Raw genomic sequence first — 21,691 nt, 5'->3', positions numbered from 1 at the left:
ATTATCTTTTTTACAACTGAATTGATGCGAAGGCAATCGATGTTAAAAAATGTTGACGTTATTTTCTTGAGGAAGTTCAATTAATATAGTTAAGACTTATTATGAACTTTCCTTTTAACCCCCCCAAAAAAATAAGAATGTTTTTTAACAAATTTGAGTACATTTTCCTTTTAAATATAACATCCTTGAACCTGTTGTTGCAAGACTGGGCGTCACACACGTTACATATTCCCTATTCCCTCGAAACTCATAAGCAAAAAATTACAGTTGGTCACCCTTCAATCAATTGATGAGCTTTTGTAAATAACACAAACTAATAAAACATATTTACAGAACACTGGAAATTGTTATAAGGACAGTAGCAGTCAATAGCAGATTACTGCCTCTTAAATAAACAGTAGAGGGTATTGCGTAGATTTACTCGATCAGACTTGCTTGTAAAACCAGTGAGGATAACCCTTGATAGTCTATTTATAATATATCATGAATCTGCTGAGAATCCCCTTGCTCAAGTAGATTCACATGGATGGATGCTAGACTACATAAACCGACTCTGGCATCAAATCTGCAAATTAAACTGAAATGACCAGATTCTCCAATTTCACCCACCCAAAGGCACAACGGTCCCTGATCTCCTGTGCTGTTGATGCTGCCGATTTAATCACCGCCCTAATTTTTATCAACTCTTTCTCTATCGGTATTCTAGATTTTGCCTCCATCTGGAAGAGTCACGTCCAGAAAAAAATATGATTAATAACTACTAACCAAGTTGTATAATCAGTTAATCATTCTTAATTTATTTAACTTGAATAACATACAGTTAACAAATTATCTTGAAAATCCGATTGGTTTGTTTGCTTAAGCTTTCAACAAATTATTCTAATTAAAATATGTCCTTGCATCATTTAGTGAGTACCTTTTCTATACAAGAAACAGTATCGAACACATGGCAAAAATACGAGAGCTGCTTGTACAAGTCTGCTTCTGTGTACTGAAAAATCAAATAAATATTTAGTTAATTCATAACACCAAAGCATTAAGGCTTCACTATTATAATTTATAAATTGTTAATTTTCAACAAGTTCATGGAGTGAAACCTTTCTAACTAGACGCCCATTGCAACGAGGATAATTTGGACAAACAGTTCCTCTCTCAGAATCACCAACCAACCGAAGGCTGATACTTCGCGTTGTATGCTTACACGTTTCATCATCACACTGGATGCAAAATCAGCCAAGGATGATGAAACCTAATTTTTACAGGCTACTAATAGTATAAAATATTTAGAGAGGTGCTTACCACTAGTAAACCTCTGTAGTACATTAAAATAAACCTCTCTGCTTGCCTTTTGACCTGACATGAAGTAGAAGTATAATGAACTGTTAAGTATATTCTCAGGAATAATATTCTATGCTAATTCAAATCAACAAACATCTCAGTGTTACTGCAGAGTCTATTTTGAAGTTAATCCCAGGATTTGCAATTGGTGTAAGAAACTTCCTAGAGTGAAACGCTGTTGAACAAGCAAAATTTTGGAGGCCTTAAATCTTAAATTAGTCAAACCTGATTAGCTATCATTACAGGAGAAATTTTAACATCTGGGCATTTAGGACAGCACAGCTTACGCCAGAAATTGTACTCAGCTTCCTCTGGGGCTACACTGGTTGGCCTTTGCCTTTCACTTCCCAACAAACAAATAGATTTAAAAACAGGTGGGCAGTCAAATGTACCAGAGCAGCTAGGGCATGACAAGACCAACGGCTCACATCCCCGATACCTGCAATTATTTTATCACATCCAATCAATTAATAATTAAGGATAGGGAAACCATTAGTAAAATTCATGAATCATAACACTTCAGAAAGATCTAAAAAAGCATAAATACATAAAGTAGCTAAAAAACTGTAAACATTCTGTAACTTGTTCAAATCTCTGCAAAGAATACTGAATTTTAGAATTGAACTTTAGAACAAATAAAGTTATAACCGTCTCCATATTAACATTGATAGTAACTGTGTGCATTTAAGAGATTTGTGACAATTAATGGGACATTAGATTTTAAAACCAAGATGTACCTCTCCTCATCATCAGCAACAAACGAGAGTGGGCTTGCAGAATCATCATTTAAAGCTTCACTTGATTTATGATGAAACTGTAAAACAGTATAGTTTACCAATTCAAAAGAATTGATACAAAAAATAAAAGTAAATTACCTCCCTTTGAATGCTGAGACAAACTAGGAAATGTTTTACCTTTGATGAGTCAAGCCCTAAACAATCAGCTAGTCTTTCTGGGCTTGTGCCCTGAATTGGTGCACAAAGACGTGATACCACAGGATGGATCTATAAGAGGAAAAAGAAAATACTCAACCAGGGTACAGAACTTGGTAACCATTGTAATTTATAAAATTAGCTACTAAAATATAAGACCTGTTGTGATAAATAGTAATCAATGTCAATCAGCCAGGTCCCTTGATCTCGTTTAAGTTCATCAGGATGTCTGGCACGTTGAGCAATGCCAGCTGCACTGCCTGGACTACCACCCTAATCAAAGCAGAACATAATATTAAAAATACAAATTGAGACAACATATACACCAAATACTCGATGCAAAAAATTTCCCAAAGTTGCACTATTTGGCCTTTGATTGGGAGAGTGACTAAATGACAAACCTGCTCATAGCAAATTATATAAGGGATTGTATCACCAACAGAGCAACCAGAAGAGTAGCCTTGTTGCTTCAATCTTTGTGCCACCTATTGATCAAGAAAAACATCCTCAGGATCGAGTAGATCACGGCAAAAGGAAACATAGATCAGACTATTTCAAGCAACAAAATGGAAATAGCTTGGACTAACAAGAACATGTGGCTGGTTCTTGGCATCAGGATAAGCTTCAGGAGGTTTAGTCAATGTCTTTGTAATGACATATTTCTCTAATGCTACCTGTCCGTTTCTCATTTCTTCTTGTACCTGTAGTAAGATTAACATACATTAGTTTGCAGGAGACATAAACCTCAAACTCCAATTTAAAAATCATTAATTAAAAAGTAAGTCAAGTTTACATGAACAAAATCCCCAATAAACTGCAATGCCTTCACCAATGATTGATAATTGGATCATGAAAAAAATCTACTCCAGATAATTGACTAATCGAATCAAATGTGGATATACATCTAAGCACTAAGGGTTTCAAATCACCTTACAATCGCATTAGTGTGCAGGAGAAATAAACCTCAAAACTCCAATTTAAAAATCATTAATCAAAAAGGAAAATTTTACATGAATAAAATCTCCAATAAACACCTAAGCATTCAGAGTTTTAGACTACCCTACAATAGCATTCCACTCTTTAGCAAAGTGTGGGGAGCCCAAAGTTCCAGGAAGCATCTTTCAAATTCTCAAGTCACACGGTAGGTTATTAAAAAAATGTCTGATACTGCAAAACAATACAATTTACCTTCATTAGTGAGTTGTGGATTGACTCCACAACATCTTCGCATGACCTGTAAGCATGGGAACCATAATTTTTAGTTACTAATGAAATTAGTAATCCTGCATCTAAAAGAGTCAAATTGGGCAAAGGTAAGTAGCATACCCTCCCGATAAAATTTGAGTCAAGCAAAAATCTCCTAGTTCTTTAGCTAATATGCTCCAGTCACGACGAACAATGTCAAGACCTTTACGTTCAATAGCCTGTGTCATACATTAATCCTACAGCATGATCTTCCCAAGATGTTAGATAATGCAAAAGAATAAAATATCATAAACATACCTCATATGGGGTGCCATCCTTATACAGCAACTTTACAGCTGCATACTTCTTTTTCTTAAGCAGCAGCATCCTTTTATATAAACCATCAAGATCAATTTCCAAGCATTTATACTTCTTATTGACCTGATGATAAATTAAAGCAGAAATTGCAGATCACAAGAACATTAGACAAAAAAAGAAAAGAAAGGAAAACTGCCATTTGTTCTTGAAACATGCACACATGCCAAATTTATCTGTAGTTGACTAGTTGCAAACAGTGCAAACCAACATGGTAAGACATCATTGCAGAAGTGTCCAACTTCACATCACCCAAGTAACTCACTATTCACTAATGACAAAACCCAGGAACAGGAAGTATAAACATAACTTCAAATGATCTTTTAAATTGAATCTAAGAAAAGAAACATTAAATATATTTATTAGGGGAATAACTAGGCTGAAAAGCTCTCCTAGCTCTAACACACCATATTGCACAAGATAAGAGCAGAGGAAAGGAGATGCAGATCTCAGCCATCAAGAATCCATATATAAGCTCAAAGGAGCTTTGCACAGCTAATAGTCAAATCTTACCTCTTGAATAACTCTTACAGCAATTTTATTAGCTTCCTCAATTTCATCTAGCCCACTGTAAATCATTATTGAATCAGTATCGCCATAGATCACCTATAAAGCAAAAGACAGTACGCCAATTAAGAGCTAATATTCTCAACCAGTTACATCAAATAATTCATATACTATGCTCTACTACTTCAAGATGCAGAGTACTAGAAATAACCTCTAAATTCAAGTTATTCTGAACAAGATCAACAGTACTCTGTAGTATCTCCCTTCCCTGTATGACCAATAGACATGCAAATCAAAATGTCTGCATTTGAAAATATATTTGAGTATACTAATCACTGGTTATGCTGAATAAGCCAGCATATTAATCTTACTTGTGAAGTTATAAGCTCAGCTAATGGCTTAGCATAAAATCTTGAATTCGAAAATCCCAGGCACCCATACATACTGCATCACACACCATAACATTTTACATACAGAAGGAAGAATGACATAAAATTTTGGAAGATTAAATAAAATTTTAAAGAAAAAAACACCTGTTTGCAGTAAGCTTGAGTGCTTGCTGCTGAATATCCAGTTGCTGAACTCTAATAGGATCAGTCTTTTCATTCTTATTTTTTTCATTCTTTATCCACGACTTAACCATTTTCCTCCGATCAACCAGATTTTTCAGCACCTGGCACAATAAGCACTCAATTATACATGCATCTAAACACCATAGTCTGCAAGAGGGAGTACGAAATTGCCTTGTACAAAATAAAGTTATCTCATACCACTTTTACCAACGTGAACCAAGAAAATAAATATTTTAGGACCTTGATTGTGCCAGTCAATGCTGCACAGTTGAAGTGTGTTGATATAAGGAATTTTTAGACAAACTGTTTATTTTGAGGGAATTTAAAATGAATTTGTTTCAAAATTTATACTTTGTAGGTGAAATTCCTAAAATCCAATTTCATCTCTCTAACTCCAACCAGCTCAGCAATGGTTTCCCCTTACTTATTGTGCTTGGAGTTACTTGCAGTTATTTTCTTTTACGTTATTGTATTCCCCATTTGAGAATAGCAAAGGATATATCATATCGTATGTGATCAAATCCTGTTTGGATGCAGAAAAAAAATCCACTGTGATGCTCAAAATTAGGGAAAAAGAAGATTGCTCTCTCTAGCCCATTTGTCACAACGTTCTACATCACCTTCCATTGAAAAATCCATGGCAACTCAACTGGGTGTTCTTTACTAATTTTGTAGTTTCTCAAACACCAAAAATTCTGTTAATCCTAATTTTCCAATGCTATAGCTTGTCACATAAATAAGAACAGCAGCCAAAGCAGAAACAAACAAGATGGAGACAACTCTAGTTACATTGCAGCTATCAAGAAAAAAATCTATAAATCTTAAAACACCATATTCATGCACAACAAAATAGAAGCCAGAGCCTCCCATCAGTAATGTTGAGAATAAATAAACTACTTCAGCATAAATGCATCACTAACAACAAATGTAATTTAACCTTAATAGAAACAACTTCCATGCAGAGAAAAAACAACTAGTCAAAATTGTAATGCAGTTAAATTAGGGTATATAATTTGGCAAAACTTCATATCTAAATCACACAAACTTTGGAAACAAGAAACTAATAAAACTTCAAGCTCAAAATTATCTGATCTGACAATTCCTACAACTCTAAGATAATGATTTAAAAGATTGTGCATTTTTACCTCTGGCAAAACTCCGGTTGTTTTACTAGATGGTAGACGAGGAAAAGATTCATCCAAAGATCTCTCAACAGTTGTGAAGCAGATATTGTATTCCTGTTATTCAATTCAGTAAGTTGCAAACAGTAGAAACAGTCACGGATTACTACTACAGGCAAAGTGGACAAGCAAATAAAACAGACCAATGCCAAAAGGTAGAATGAAAGTGACTAAAACTGAACATATTTTGAAGAAAAAAAATATTAACCTGAATAATAGAAGGGTAAAGACTGTTGAAGTCCAGAAGCAATATATATTTGTCATATAGACCCTTCTTTGGCTCCAAAACCAGTCCCCCAGCGTAAGAAGGACCCTTTTTGCTTTTCTTATTATCAGCTTCAGAAGCATCATTGTCATGGTTTGCATCATCAATATATGCATCAAAGTTGTTATCCTCCACATCATGAGTTAACCTGCGTTTCATCAATTTTGTTTCTTTTGTTTCTTTTGCATGGTATGAGAACTTGTCTGGCACCATAAATTTCATTGCGTGGAAAGTATGCAGCAAAAGATATTCCACTCTCTGTGCTCGAGCACCCTGAAATAATAAACTAAAAAACATTAGTTGCAGGCCTCTGGCTGTTAGGTCATATCTAATATCAAATCAAGCTAGCAAGTAAATGTGACAGGAGCTCACCTGAAGAGTTTTCCCCCACAGATTGCCACTTATATTAGTCAGCTGACGTGTGAGCGGAAGAACACTTAAATAAAACATGAGTTCCATAGACAGCCATGCATCTGTTTCACCGTATTCAATCTGGACAAGTCAAGAACACTATGACAATCAGCAAAAAAGCAGATAAACTAATTAAATGTTCCATCGATCAAATATTCCAAATGGCAAAAGTATAGTCTTTGACCCACACTTATATTTTGCAAGACCGTATAAATTGATAGGATCCCATAACTTATCAACTAAGACTATAAAGTTCCCAGATTCTGCAGTTTTTCATTATGGTCATCAAAATATTCCATGCTACAAACTATTACACATCTATCACTTTCAAGTTTCAACAACTCAGCCCCAAAGCACTATCAAGTTCAACTCCAAGCCACTGCTAATGTCAAATATCAAGTATGGAAAAATAAATTGCTAACATCAGAAACCATGGCAAGCATCATACTATTGCAGAATGTATCTAGATTCCTCATTTGCTGAATGAATTATCATTTTCCCAAACAACATCAGCCCAAAATCTTCCATAACAATGAAGTGTTTATCAATTGAAAAAAATAATCCACCGTTAATATTGCACAACAAGCACTTCAAATAGTTCTCCCCAATTAAAAAATAAAAAGAGTTGTTTGAGTACAATGGCACATACAAGCTTCATTAGGGATTCTGCTGTTTGGAACATTTTTGGAACTTCATGTGGAGCAACTTCCGTCCGAATCTTGTTTAGATGTGATTTTGCAAGGTGAGTTAAAGAATAACTAACCTGGAAGAACCAATGATGACGGTTACCAAGTAAGAAATAAAATAAAAAAACCAGATTTCCTGCTCAGCATGAGTTCTCAACAATAATTTTACCTCCTTTAATAGGTCACGGGAACACAAGTATGTATCACAAAGAAGTCGGCCAGCAATGCAGGACATGATACCAGGATCTGCTCCAGAACCAAAAACCTTGCTTCTTCTAAGTTTAGGCATTGTAGAACGGTTGAGGCGGCCTAATTTAGACCACATGCTGCTTGCTACTTTGCAAGCCTGCAAAAAATTTTATAGGGTATTTTTAGGTGTAGCACTCAAAAGTGTAAAATGCAAGTCGGATGGAATGCAGCAGATTTTTGTTTAAAAAGGCATAATTGAACTTAAATTATAGACATGGGTCATTTAGGGATAATGATAGTCACTTCCTTGTACAAATGATGAAAACACCAAAATAACTGTACTTGGAAATTCAGAAAAAATCTTTAAGCTTAAAAAATCAAACAGTAAACTGAAAACAACTGACTTCTTATTCAGGAAAAAGGAACCAGTGCATCAGCTAATGAGTTTCATAGAAAAATTATGTGGACTGTGTCCACAGTTCGACACCAATCACAAAAAATTAAAAACAAAATGACCTAAAAATTATCACGAATTAAAAAAATTGTGGAAAAGCTACATGTTTTTTTTTCTTTTCAGGACAAATTCAGACCTCCAAATGATTGATTGAAACCATTCTCAACCAACCATCTTCCCAATATATCCTCCATAATTAATTCTGAGTAATTTTGGTCTTCATATAATTTTCATACCATTTACCGCCTTAAGAATGAACTTCTACCCGATTGATGTAATTGCTCAAACTCACCTAAACCAATCATTTCTCATCCATATATCATCCATTAGACGATGAAGAATCATAAGAAAGGAAACTCAAATGCAAAATTCAATTAATTTCTATTCAGCGTGAAAAAGTCAAATAATTGACAAGAAATTGTTTGAGGAAAAGCCAAAATTCCCACCTGGGATCTGTGGAGAAGAACATCCAGGTCAAATCCAGAAATATTGTGTCCAACAAGAACATCACTGTCCAACTTGTGCAATTCTAACATCAAGCGGTTCAACAAAGCTCTTTCACTGAAAACAAAGTCAAAAGATCTATGTCAAGCCTAGAAGCAATCATAATTTCCAAGAAAAGTTTCACAATTTTTAGAAAACATATTCAAACTCAAAGAATAACATGCAGTCATGCAAATAAGCACAAGCCATCTTTTATTGTCTCTACCTGCTCTCAGCACACAGAATATTTGAACCCGCTTGTAAGTTTCTGTCCGTAACCTCCTTGTTGAACCCCATCGGAAATATACTCCCATCAAGTTTACGAACAACAGTAAAACGGGTCAGCCTTTCAGGTCTCCTCCACTCTGAAGCCATCATAGGAGTGTCAATCTAAAAATTCAAACAGTAAAAGGTTACTGCTTATCATAATTTCACCACAACCCCATCTGACATGGTGAATTATCTAGCAAACATCTTCAACTTTGATAGTAAATATTTATTACAGTCAATGGGGGCATGCTGATGGGAACTGATAATAATTGCTTTAGAAATCAATTATGTATTAGAAACTCCAAGATGACAATTATGTATAGAAAACAACTGCTAGTAGTTAATTTTGTATTAGAAACTGTAGGATGACAGTTTTTATGTGCAGAAAATAACTGTCAGTGGTTAGGCAATAGGATTTATTTATTTTTATCAAGCAGCAAGATTATATATCTGAAAGTAGGTTGTGTAATCAGTAGTGTAAAGTTGTTTTGAGTTTGTGGACAGAGAATACTCGGTAGGAGATTTCTGTCTCTGGGTCAGGGACAGCAAGTGTCAACTATTTGTATGCTATAGGAGACTTTTGTCTCTGGAACAGCAAGTGTATGCTGTATTGTGTGTGATTCAGTGTTCTGTATATTTTATTTTATCACTTCATCAAATTAGTGTTCTATCACATACATGCATACATATTCACACACAATCTAAACAAGTGTTAAAAGTTCAAGCATCAATTCATTTTAAGATTGAAAGAAAACAAAAAATTCAGCTTAATGCCCACTGTATCAGCTCAGATGATTTGCCCAAAAGCATATCCAAGACCAATTGTCTGATTATTCAGTTTACGAGTTCCAAAAAGTTGTCAAAGGTTCAAAAGAAACAAGTTCCAAAAATATTATTATGGTTTTGTTGAATATTAACATACAAAAAATCAATATTACATCATCCGGAATATTTAAATGCATGATACTAAGCATGCTATCTTGAAACTTCAAGATTTGTATCATTATAGGTTCATGTTAGTAACAAGAGAACACAAGAATTTAAGACCCACATGAATCAATATTCAATAAGCACAGAAATTGAGGAAATAATATTATGTTCTTTCAGAAAGTGAATTCATTGGTGAAAGCTGTTAATAAGCACTAATTTGGTAAGTCATTCACCAAGAATCCATCATTACCATTCAAAATATATTAAATCACACACAATCTTGAATTTATGCATGTAGGTCTCATTATTCATATCATGTGTATACAAATATCTAACACAGAAATGGCAAATCATTGAAGACTGTGTCGGCTATATTCAAACTTCACCAGCATATTGACAGTAAGCCAAATAACACAGATATTCTTATTTTCAGTCATACACACACACAGACATACAAATCAATGCTCTCGAGCTCATTGCTTGCACGATAAGCTAGCATTCTATACATAATAAAACCAAAGTGATGGTAAGAAAACTTAACACTAAAGAAAGGACCATAAACAACCTTAACCATGTTGCAACAGACAACAGATGCTGATACAATCTCATTTATGTTCTGTTTTTCATTTATGATGGTTTTCAAGTTTATTGCTGCAACAACCACAGGAGGAATCTTAGAAGTGATCTTTGGAGCTGAATTTATTTGTTTAGGAGAGTCAACAGTCACTTCAAATTTGCACCAGCTAACCTGTAAGCACAAACAAGGTGCTAGGATTAAAACAAGGTGGCCGGAATAAAGGACAAGTCATATACATTATTTCTACTTGGCACACAAATTAAAAATCTCACCCTTCGAGAAGCTGAGCTTGGAGAAAAGTTTGAAACCTGTAGCCATGAAGGACCCTTTATCTTTCTTTTAATCAAAAAAAGCTCAAGCGCACTGCAAATTGTAAGTTAGTTAAACCGTTTTTCTAACAAAAAATAAATGTTCAATTTATGGACACTCTTGACACAAGTGGGGGATATAAACAAAATCCTTAGCATGATACTAGCAAAATAATAGGAAAATCAACTATTTAAAATACGCACTTTATATATCAAAGTTCATGTTTCTGTTGCCAAAAAAATTTTAGTCTCTAGAATTAAGTCAGCTCCTCAGTCCTTGTGCCAAAAAGAATTAAATCAGTGTAATTTTCTGTTTCAGAGATCCAGCAGATATTTGAAAATTGAAATGCATAGTTATTGGGAAATTAATTTATCTTCACAAAAAGAAATCTCCTTATTTATGTTAATATATATATGCTAATTCATACAAATGATATTGAAAATTTAATTTAAAAAGGGTTGGTCTTTTACGCCCGCTTCAAGACAGGATGACTAATCAACCAACCTTGGGAAAAACAACAAAAGGTTCTGCCCCACCCCAAGTATTATTCACCGATGTTCCCGAGTTTAAGAAAGGCCCATTCAATAATCATCCTTCAAGTTGCATGTTCTTATTATTCCAAAACATCACTAAGGATAGTCTTTGAATACTTATAATACCTGCAACCAGTTCCTAAGAGAGCACAGAAACTTTCTCCTTTGAGATCTACAGGGAGTACTGGATCCTGCAGCAGTTAAAATATCGAAAAATGAAAAAAAAAAAATATAAAGAAAAATACACATGCATAACAAGTTTTAGAAAATGCCTTTTAACTAAAGAGGGGGCAGATTTGGGGTTTATAGCTAGCTGTCTTTATAATCAAGTTGAGTACATATCAAAGACGTACTTTGAACATTATTTTTTTTTAAGAGGATATACATAGATCTAATTGTGTACTGGTGTACCTTGAATGAATAATTGATTTTCACCACATAATTTTCACCTGCAGGAATTTCAGACCGTTCAAATGCGTATTTCCTCTGCAAGAATGAGCAAGGAAATGGAATAAAAATAACATCAATAAATCTACATGGCACCAAAGCATCAATAACTCATTTATGCACTCCAAGACATCAGAAATTATCTAATCAGCAAACCTTAACAGGAGCCATGCTAAAGTTAGAAACTTCCAAATTCACCAGATGCTGTGCTATCTCATTCTTAACATCAGATACTGCATCCTACAATTTTAACAAAAATGGAACAAGACAATGAATAAACTCCAGGCTAAGAGAAAAATAGGGTCTAAATAAAAAACAAAAGCAAAAATTATATACATTTATGCCAGAGGCAGAGATCAAAGTACAAACTTACTTGCAGCTTTTTAAAGAAATCTGCAGAAGAAATTCGAGACTCTTGGACATCTCTCTCAAGACTCATCATCTCTTCTGTGCGATGCAGAGATAGGCTTGGAACTGCATAGATGCACCTCTGCATGTTCTTCACAATAATACAGCAACTCTGATACAAATCCCCAGTTTTGACCTGAATGTCAACCAGAATTGAGAATGCAAATCATTAGAGTAATTTCCTTCATCCAAGTCAAACTCATTAGCAGTAATGAGAAACGGACTGTTACACACAACTCAACCAATTGGTCAAGACTCAAAGTCCAAAAAACAAACCAAGTTTTGACAACAACAACAATAATAATAATAACAACTTCATAATATGACTTTGACAATTGACACTAGCCATGTTGATGAAACCTTGACAACAGAAAAACTAAAGTATTATAGATTAAAGAAAAGCGACATAGCATCATGTATTATTGTTGAAGAGGTAAAAAAATTGAAAACTATTGAAATAAGATAATCTATCCTGAGAAAGTACCTTCCCAAACAGATAAAGGGTGCCCCTATTTTCTCCATAAAACTCCTCATATGCATCTAGTATATAGAAAAAAAATGATCCATCTTTCTCCAAATCTAACTCTGAGTGTTGTTGGTTCTGCAAAGCATCCTTTGAATCAGCATCAACACCACCGGCACCACTCATCACTTCCTTCCAACCAGCAGTTGCAGACAATGACGGGTCCTCCTCGTCCTCCTCTTTAACCTTCGCATTCAAAGTGAACACCTCCTTTTTCCCACCCGATTTTACTTCAATTTCAGCTTTCTTCATCTCTTTCGCCTCAACTATACCCTCATTAATTTTACAATCATCAGATTCCACCACTGGCGCCTGTCCATTCTCAGAACTTACACACGCCAAATCTTCAATTTCACTAACCGCCTCACTCTTTTGCTCAAACCCCGAGTCAGAACCATCACTGTCAACAACCTTAACAGACTCAGCATTACCATTTGCCGGCAGCGAAGAAGCTCCAATCAAATCAACAGAAGGCTTATCCCTAACCGTGTTGTTAATCCGCAAAGCATCATTTGTAACCGAAGAGGAGGAGGAATTCACATTAGCCCTTTTACGCCTCAGTCTATCGGTCTCGTCCGCCGCAAACTCCGCGATAACATCATCGACGATGCTCTCGGAGGCCTTGTCGTCTCTGCTCTTCTTGAAAACAGACGAAGTGAACATCGACGACAGCCTCTGGCCTCCCATCATGGCGGCGGCGGCGGAGAGCGAGGAAGAAGGTCGTTTCGGCTGAGGATCCTTCTTCTCGACCTTCTTCCGCTTCGGCCTCTCCGATTCGTCTTCGGATTCGCCGGAGGAGAGGTTGAATCCGGCCTGCGACCAGTCCTCTTCCTCGCCCTCGTCGCCGTAGCCGAGTCCTTCATCGTCGACGATGAAGGACCGAGCCTGTTCGCGGCGCTTGGCGACGAGGGCGTTGTACTCGTCCTCAGGGACGGTGTCGTAGACAGGGTTTTCTAACCTGATTTGGGGCCCGGTGGCGTCGGATCGACGACCGCCGTGGATGCGGGCCTTGAGACGCTCCAAGGCTTTGCTGCGTTCGGTGGCCTCCGGTCCCCTCGGCCTTCGCCTTCCGCTTACTGGCTCATCATCCGCCATTATTGTATCTCTGTCTTTCTCGATCTCTCTGAGTGTGATTTAGTTAAAGACAATACAATACTGTGCTGTGCTACCCTAAGTAAGGGTTTTGGAGAGAAAGCGGGAAATTGTTCCAATTTTGGCGCGCTTATGATACCAATCTCTATTCTAATTTTTATTTTTTTTATCCATGTATCGAAGAGGGCTAGGCCTAAAGAAGGATTCTGCGGCCCAAAACACTCGCCATTTACTTTTTCTTTTTCAACAATGAACGATTGATTGGTCTTTTGTGATACTCGTTCATTTTAAAAATAAGTTTGATTCCCAATTCTCTAATGGGTTTTCTTTTTTTATCTCAGGACAAAATTGTTCAAAATATATTGGATTCCAAGGTTTTAAAATCCTAAAACATGAAATAATTTGTTATATTTTGGAGGATTTTTTTAATCTTAAAAACTCCTTAAAAAAATTCTCTTGGCTTTTCAAAAAAAAACTTAAAAGGTAAAACTTATTTAAAAGTGTTTCATTTAAATAATTACAAATAAAAAATATGTGAAAAGTTTATTGAAATATGTAATTGTTTTTCTGCTTGGATGTTTTTAAATATTTTCCAGAAATCATGATTGTATTAAAAAACGACAATGCATATTTTTAGTGTGAGAGTAAATAAACAGTCAAATAACATGTTAATTTATTGTAATTAATTATAATTAAGTCCTATAAATTAGATAAATTTGAGCATAATTTCTTAATTATTTGTTACTCTTAATGAAATCAATCCTCCCCAATTTTTAACATAAATATAGACAGTGTTTTTCTCTTCTATTGTGAAACTACTGTGAAAATCCTCTCATAATAATTCTTGCAAGATGATGTCAAAGATGTAAATGGTTTTTAATGTTAAGTGCAGGAGGTTCAATTATAAGATTTTAGTTTAAGTTATTTGATTGTGGTTCAGTCCTTTATTTGATTTTATTGGATTATTGGATAAAAGGATAAAATGAATAAAGCATATAAATAAGATCGATCCCAACGTAAAACAATTAAAGGTTAAGTTTTTTATGTTCACGTATAACTTGTCAGTTATATAACGAATAATATATATATATATATATATATATATATATATATATATATGTATATATATATATATATTATTTATCTTTTGTATAATATTTTTTATGTTTTTTTTTATGAGCAAACGATAAAATACAAATTAAAGCGCACAAGAAGTGAATATAAATACACTGCATCAAATTCGACAAGAAATGAAAAACCAAGACCTAATCTTGATATATACACAAATTTTCGATGTTTTGCTCATAACTGCACTTATTGAAAAATATCAAGAGTTTAATTTTAAACACGGTCATATACAAAATTTAATGATATTAGTCACTCAGAAATCATGATAGATACTATATCATGAGAATTAATAAATATATCATACATATTAATTTGTAATTAAATGATAATATAAAAATAATTTTATATTTTTTTAAACTAAGTGGAAACATCATTAAAGACAGTTCTAAGCACATGGAAAAAATAATACTAATTTTATGTTATCAATAGATGGATTGTTTTCTCAATTTTTAAATAGCGTGATCGAACCACATGTTTACCCTGCAATTAACACAATTTAATTGAAATTAAACTAGAGAGAAAATTACCACATGTTCTAGAATTGAGTGTCCTTAAAAGTGCACTCTCTTGGATGATAATATGTCACACATACCTATTATTTTTGCAATACCAAAGTGTCAAAAAGCACAAGAGCATCAAATAGGCAAATTTTTTAAGAATAAAATAAAAATAAAAATATTTAAAAGACTGAAATTAACAACCCATATCCATTATTAAAAAACCGTATTTTGTAGCACCAAAAAGGCAAAAGATTATTTAATAGTAGTTTTTTTTCGAGGCAATTATTTAACTGTATTAAGTCTGTAGATTTTAGGCTATTAAGTCGAGGACAGGCTATGAGACCTCGTTTAAGGTAGAAATTAGGATAGTCTCACCAAACACGTACATGTTTTTTCTTCATTGTCATTTTTATACTCGGCTTGAATTGTAGTCATCGTAAGCATCCATATATATAAAGGAAACTAATTAATGTCGGTGGGTCCTATTAGGCTATGTTGGGTTGCAAAGAATCATGTCCAACCAACAAGGAAAAACTTGCCTAATCCAATTATATTTTGCTGATGAATATTAAATGCGTCAACTAATATATAAAAATTAGTTTTTTTAAATATTTGAACTAATATTGTTTTAAAGAAAAGAACGCCAACTACTTCAAATTAAATACTTTAAAATTAGCAAATGAAAAAAAGTGTTGTACTTTTAATAACTAATTACTTGATTGATTCTTATAATTAAAAAAAATCTTTTAGTTCTCTTACTTAAAAATATTTTATCTCAATCCCTACACAAACAATTTTTAAAAAAACTTTTTTATTCTCTGTATTAACATATTGTTTATTATTATTTTATTTATATATTGATATGAAAGTCTGTTTTTTTATTTTTTCTTCAATAAAGTTAACTTTTTATTGTTTATTTCATACGTTTGATTCTAGTGTTTCATCTCTCACTCCTTTCATTTTCTTCTCTCACATTTCTTTCTTCTATGATTCATTTTATGACACTTTGATTTTGTTTTACATTAACTTGATTCATAACTTCTCATTATAGTTAACTTTTTTCTCCCATAGACACATCTTGATTAAATGGTGAAAATTATTATTAAAAAATTATTTATTTTAACATTCATTTTTATCTTCATATATATATATATATGATAATTTTTTATTAGATTTTTTTAAATACGTTACCACATTGCTCCCGGGTCTAATATTCACCACTGACAGCATGTACTAAAGAGATTTAAAACAATGGAATTAAATATATATATATATATATATAAAATTAAAAAACTAACTTAATAACTAAATCCATTAAAGATATAAAGCGGGTTTGATGATTAAAAAAAAGGAAAGAGTATAAAAGTTATAAGTTTAATCTCTTCCACTATCAAAATTAATATTCTAACAAAATAAAATAATATTTGTTGATAAAAAAAAAAATAACTAAACCTACTATGGACAACAACGCAATCAACATATAACATTCAAATCAAGGTTGGCTTTATGTTACAAAAATTAACAGCCATTTGTTTAAATTTATTTGTTAAAAAATATATTTTTAATAAAATAAGTAATTTTTAAGTTTGTTAAAATCATTTTTTAGAAGTAAACTGTTTTTGTTTAAAAAAACAATTTTTTATTTTTTCTAAAAAGCAAATACTATATACTTCTTAAAAAATCACTTTTAAAAAATACTGTTTTAAAACATTTTTTTAAACAAATTACCCTTAAAATCAATTTTTTTATAAACTAAAACCAATCCTTTACATTGGACATCACATTATATAACATAAATTGGCTAGATTCAACTTGGTTGATGGATTAATCAATTAAGCATTGAATAAACACTTTGCTATAAATAACTAGAATATTTTTTTACTACATTTCATAAAGAATTAGGTTTTTGGCAATCATTATTTGCACCGTTGAAATTAAAGTGCATCTATGCGTGTTCCTAAAAAGTTAAAGCGCAGAAATAAAAGCCCCTTTCCAATTGAGTATAGACACAAAAATATTTGTTGGTATTCAAAAACGAATAGTGCAAAAGCAATATGCGTCGCGAAACAGATCTTAGAATAATTAGAATCTGTTTTGGACGCAATGCAATAAATGATTTTGAATATATTTAATTTTAAAGTAATATAATTTACATTTAAATTTTTTATTATAAAAATTAAGTTAAAAATAAAATTTAATATAAAATTTTAAATTTAATGTAAAAATTATTTAAAAATATTTTAATCCAAAATATATTATAGACTCATAATTATTTTTTAAAAAATTTAAAATCAAGCATATAAAACTATATCTAAAATTAATTATGAATCCAAAATTAATTTTTCAAAGTCAAACTAAATAGGGTAGAGTTGCCCATGGTTGTGGAAAATAATATCGTATACTCCTATAAGTTTTCCTATTGTACAATCTGAACAAAATACCAAATAGTTTGCCTTATAATGGTTGGATCAGGTGAATGTGGACTGTCTGCTCAAATTAGACAATTAGTATTTTAAAGGTGTTTTTTAAGTGAAATTTATTAAAATAATTTATTTATTGTTAGATTTTCATTAAATGGTTCAAATCGTCTATTGCGTAAATATATGTTTTTTCCAACTACAGAAAATCCAAATCTAAAAACACCGTACAATAAACTTGAGAAATGAATAAACTCGAACTGCATTATGTACTATTTACATTATTAACTGTTTTCTTGGCTCCAAAACAATAAATTTTAGAAGAAGAGAACAAATAATGTGAAGTCAATTCATTTCTCTATACCAGAAAAAAATGGCAAATGTAAAAAACCACAGTTAATTTAATCATATCTTTCAAGTCTAGGTTGCTTTTTACCACATTTTTTAAAATGAAGTTTTAGCTTAAGTTGAATCTAGAATGTAATTGATTCAATTATAGAATTGTAAACAGTGATTCAATCCATACATAATAATCTATCATTTTTAAGTTGTGATTTTTCTTCTTTACAACGATTTTTTTTAAAGTAAAGACACAAATAAAAATTAACTTGATATTTTATCAATCTATTTTCTATCCTCTTTTTAGAATTTGTAAAGTAAAGAAAATGAGAATTAAAAAATATTAGAAAAAAAGAAAAATAAATATGAAAAAATTATAAAATGAAAAGATTAGATTAAAATTCACATTTAATTTAAAGATAAAATTAGTGACAGCATGTCATCTGAGAGATAAAAATAAAAATGAATCCTTTAAAATAAAATAGTTAGTTTTGGGTAATGTTGATGAGTTGAGTTGACTGAGAAATGTGAGAGACAGAGAGGTAGCATTGGAGTGACAGCAGTGCAATATCCTGGGTTCCCAGCGGGTCCCACCATGCTAGCTGCCACTCCTTCTTCATAGCTTCAGAAGTTGAGTGGAATGAATAGTTCCACCAGTGCCGCTGCAGCAATGAACGACCAGCTCTCCAACCCCACCTCCATCTTCGGCCTCCGCCTATGGGTGGTTCTCGGCGTCTGCGTTGGCGCCGCCATCGTCCTCATCCTCTTCCTCATCTCCGTCTGGTTAGCCTTCAAGCGCTCCAAAACCAACCCCGTTTCCATCCCCGACGTCTCCAAGGAGATCCAAGAAATCAGGCTCGACCACGCGCCCAACCTCAACCCCACTCTCCAACCCGAACCTCCTTTATCCGAACCTGACCCCGTTCCTCCCACCGAAGAGGAAACCACCCCCCTCGGCTACCACCGAATCCAGTTCGAGATTGGCAAGAACCACCGAATCTCTTACCCCGAACGTCCCTTGGTTCGCTCCAGCTCCAATGACCCCAGCAGCTGCGAGGTTCAGGTTCCCACCGTCATTCCAGAAGTTTCTCACTTAGGTTGGGGCCACTGGTACACTCTCAGGGAGCTTGAAGATTCCACTAACGCCTTCGCCCCTGAGAATGTTATTGGCGAAGGTGGATACGGAATTGTTTATCACGGTATCCTCAACGACAATACTAATGTTGCTATTAAAAATTTGCTCAATAATAGGTCTGTGTGTCTGTCACTTACTTCTTCTCTCTTTTCTTTCTTTAATATCAACGATGATGTTTTACCTAATAATAATTGATAACACTAGGGGCCAAGCTGAGAAGGAGTTCAAGGTTGAAGTGGAAGCTATAGGACGTGTTCGCCACAAGAATTTAGTCAGGTTGCTTGGTTATTGTGCTGAAGGAGCTCATAGGTACTCTTCATTTCTTACTTTCCTCTTTAATTAACCAAAATTGCTTCTTTTTTTTTTCTTTGATTATTATTGGTCCTGCAGAATGCTTGTTTATGAGTACGTTGACAATGGTAATTTAGAGCAGTGGCTGCATGGGGATGTTGGGCCTTGCAGTCCTCTAACTTGGGAAATTCGAATGAACATTATTCTGGGAACGGCTAAAGGGTAAACACTTCCAAGCTCTGCTTCACTTTCTCTTCTCATCTTATTATTACCTTCCTTTTAAATTTCATCGATTCCTTCAGTTTCCAATTTATTAGTTTATTGTTCCGTTGGGAAAGATGCTTTTCCGGGTTGTAACTGTTGTTTGCTTTTCAACAGGTTAACTTATCTTCATGAGGGGTTGGAACCAAAAGTTGTTCACCGTGATATTAAATCAAGCAACATTTTGCTTAGTAAGCAGTGGAATGCGAAGGTGTCAGACTTTGGACTCGCCAAACTCCTTGGCTCCGACAACAGCTATATTACAACCCGTGTCATGGGTACATTTGGGTTTGTATAGTCTTCCTTCTCTATTGTTGGCCCATTCCTTCCTTACAAGTATCGGTCATTATGGGTTTCCAGCAATTGCCTTACTTGTTTTTCTTTTTGCAGATATGTTGCTCCTGAATACGCAAGTACTGGCATGTTGAATGAACGGAGTGATGTTTATAGTTTTGGAATTCTAATTATGGAACTAATTACAGGAAGGAATCCAGTTGATTATAGTCGGCCTCCAGAAGAGGTTAGTTTGATCTATTTCAGTGTTGTGAAACTCCCTGTCATTGCAATTTTTCACTTGTTACTGAAAACTCAAAATTTCCAGGTGAATTTAGTAGACTGGCTCAAGAAGATGGTTAGCAACAGAAATCCAGAGGGGGTGCTGGATCCCAAGCTTCCTGAGAAACCAACCTCAAGGGCACTAAAACGAGCCCTTCTTGTAGCCTTACGCTGCACTGATCCTAATGCACAAAAACGACCTAAAATGGGGCATGTGATACACATGCTTGAAGCCGAAGATTCCCCTTACAAAGAGGTAACAATCATTTCTGCTGAAATTAATTCAACCTCAGTGCGGTAGTGCTTGTTAATGCATAGTGAGGTATAACATGTGTTTGTTCTTTCATTGAGTGTATAAATTAAGATGTGACGGCTAAAAGGAAGCATATTTATTGTAAAATAAAGACCAAATAAAAAGCAATCCCTTGTTCTTCAATTTAAATTACCATATTATAAAATTTCTATTTGCGGCCTAAAATGGAGTTCTGCATCAAATTTAGTTTCTAATTGTGTATCATAGTTTATATGTGAACTCTTCTTATGAATGCATATTTAAACATGAACATCATGTGACTAGCGAAGAAGGTATTTATATTCATTTATGCTTTAGTAAGCAGTAACCTATGTTTGATCTATACCTCTAAACCATGGATGTTCTCACTATGGAGCTGCTTGATTTTTACTTGCAGGATCGCAGAGCTAAAAGGGATGCAGGACATTCACCTAATGATAGAGTAGGGGATGGGTTGAAAGAGGAGGTAACTGTGTCTGTGTCAGTTGATGATGGTAAGCTTGAAAATGGGGTGTGTGCCAATGAGACAAGATCGAACCTTCAAATAGAAAAGCAATAAATTTGCATAGCTGGTCTCTTTAATGGCCAAAAAAATTGTGGCTCCCTTCACAACCTGTCATTGCTAATGGCCAAACAATTTGCATCCATCGGGCATAACATACTTGATACTTTGCTCTACATTGTTTGTGCCTTCTATACATCAGAGCCTATATACTCTCATAACCCACACATCGATATTTCTCCGCATTCTGTCTGTCCCGTGCCTTTTTCTAAGGGATGATTGTAGCCAGAGGTTGCTCATGTAAATTTTAGCCATATTGTTCGATTCGCCCAATAAAAGTTTATTATGCATCGTTGGATATCATGCTTTGATCTGCTTTGAACACTGTTTGATCAAAACATACTGCATCGTCAATGTTGCAATGACAAGCACCTAAAAAGTGGAGTTGAGGTGGACAATCATATTAAATGCTAATACCACATGCTAGTTTTTGGTTTGGTTTTGTGTGGCCACAATACTGCATACTAGTTAGACACAGTACAAGTAGTTGGCATTAGATTAGATGACAAATTATTCCCCTTCAACGTACTGGTCCTCCAGACCC

At 34.0% G+C, this 21,691-nt stretch overlaps 2 protein-coding genes across 2 annotated transcripts; one reads left to right on the top strand and one right to left on the bottom strand.

Moving 5' to 3' along the window:
- Nucleotides 1-140: 140 nt before the first annotated feature.
- On the bottom strand, nt 141-13,777 carry LOC114421791 (DNA polymerase alpha catalytic subunit). Its single transcript, XM_028387865.1, has 31 exons — nt 12,537-13,777; nt 12,018-12,188; nt 11,801-11,884; nt 11,609-11,683; nt 11,324-11,388; nt 10,628-10,718; nt 10,344-10,526; nt 8,805-8,968; nt 8,542-8,656; nt 7,622-7,798; nt 7,416-7,529; nt 6,728-6,847; nt 6,299-6,628; nt 6,055-6,147; nt 4,871-5,010; nt 4,709-4,781; nt 4,549-4,605; nt 4,344-4,436; nt 3,774-3,896; nt 3,597-3,694; nt 3,459-3,504; nt 2,858-2,971; nt 2,672-2,755; nt 2,430-2,543; nt 2,253-2,342; nt 2,076-2,152; nt 1,564-1,777; nt 1,300-1,353; nt 1,098-1,217; nt 917-991; nt 141-719 (listed from the first exon to the last, which is right to left on the bottom strand). The coding sequence occupies exons 1-31, from the start codon at nt 13,668-13,670 to the stop codon at nt 573-575; spliced, it is 4,635 nt and encodes a 1,544-aa protein (XP_028243666.1). The 5' UTR covers nt 13,671-13,777; the 3' UTR covers nt 141-572.
- A 4,791-nt stretch (nt 13,778-18,568) lies between these two features.
- On the top strand, nt 18,569-21,584 carry LOC114421759 (probable serine/threonine-protein kinase At1g01540). The gene is made up of 7 exons (XM_028387830.1): nt 18,569-19,302; nt 19,391-19,495; nt 19,577-19,699; nt 19,856-20,026; nt 20,129-20,258; nt 20,340-20,549; nt 20,983-21,584. Exons 1-7 carry the CDS (start codon nt 18,692-18,694, stop codon nt 21,142-21,144), a joined length of 1,512 nt encoding a protein of 503 aa, XP_028243631.1. The 5' UTR covers nt 18,569-18,691; the 3' UTR covers nt 21,145-21,584.
- The last annotated feature ends 107 nt before the right edge of the window (nt 21,585-21,691 follow it).

Source organism: Glycine soja, chromosome 1, assembly GCF_004193775.1.
Source record: "Glycine soja cultivar W05 chromosome 1, ASM419377v2, whole genome shotgun sequence".
In the NCBI taxonomy this organism is placed as follows: Eukaryota; Viridiplantae; Streptophyta; class Magnoliopsida; order Fabales; family Fabaceae; genus Glycine; species Glycine soja.
The sequence above is the reverse complement of the archived record's forward strand: the minus strand, read 5'-3'. Positions and strand labels throughout refer to the sequence as shown.

Excerpts from the sequence above, each read along its gene's own strand:
- LOC114421759 (XM_028387830.1), top strand. The coding sequence starts at position 18,692 with ATGAATAGTTCCACCAGTGCCGCTGCAGCAATGAACGACCAGCTCTCC. Across the intron at positions 19,303-19,390 it reads AAAAATTTGCTCAATAATAG|GGGCCAAGCTGAGAAGGAGT; the intron begins GTCTGTGTGTCT and ends TGATAACACTAG. Across the intron at positions 19,496-19,576 it reads TGTGCTGAAGGAGCTCATAG|AATGCTTGTTTATGAGTACG; the intron begins GTACTCTTCATT and ends TTGGTCCTGCAG.
- LOC114421791 (XM_028387865.1), bottom strand. The coding sequence starts at position 13,670 with ATGGCGGATGATGAGCCAGTAAGCGGAAGGCGAAGGCCGAGGGGACCG. Across the intron at positions 2,343-2,429 it reads ATTACTATTTATCACAACAG|ATCCATCCTGTGGTATCACG; the intron begins GTCTTATATTTT and ends TTCCTCTTATAG. Across the intron at positions 720-916 it reads CTGTTTCTTGTATAGAAAAG|ATGGAGGCAAAATCTAGAAT; the intron begins GTACTCACTAAA and ends TGACTCTTCCAG.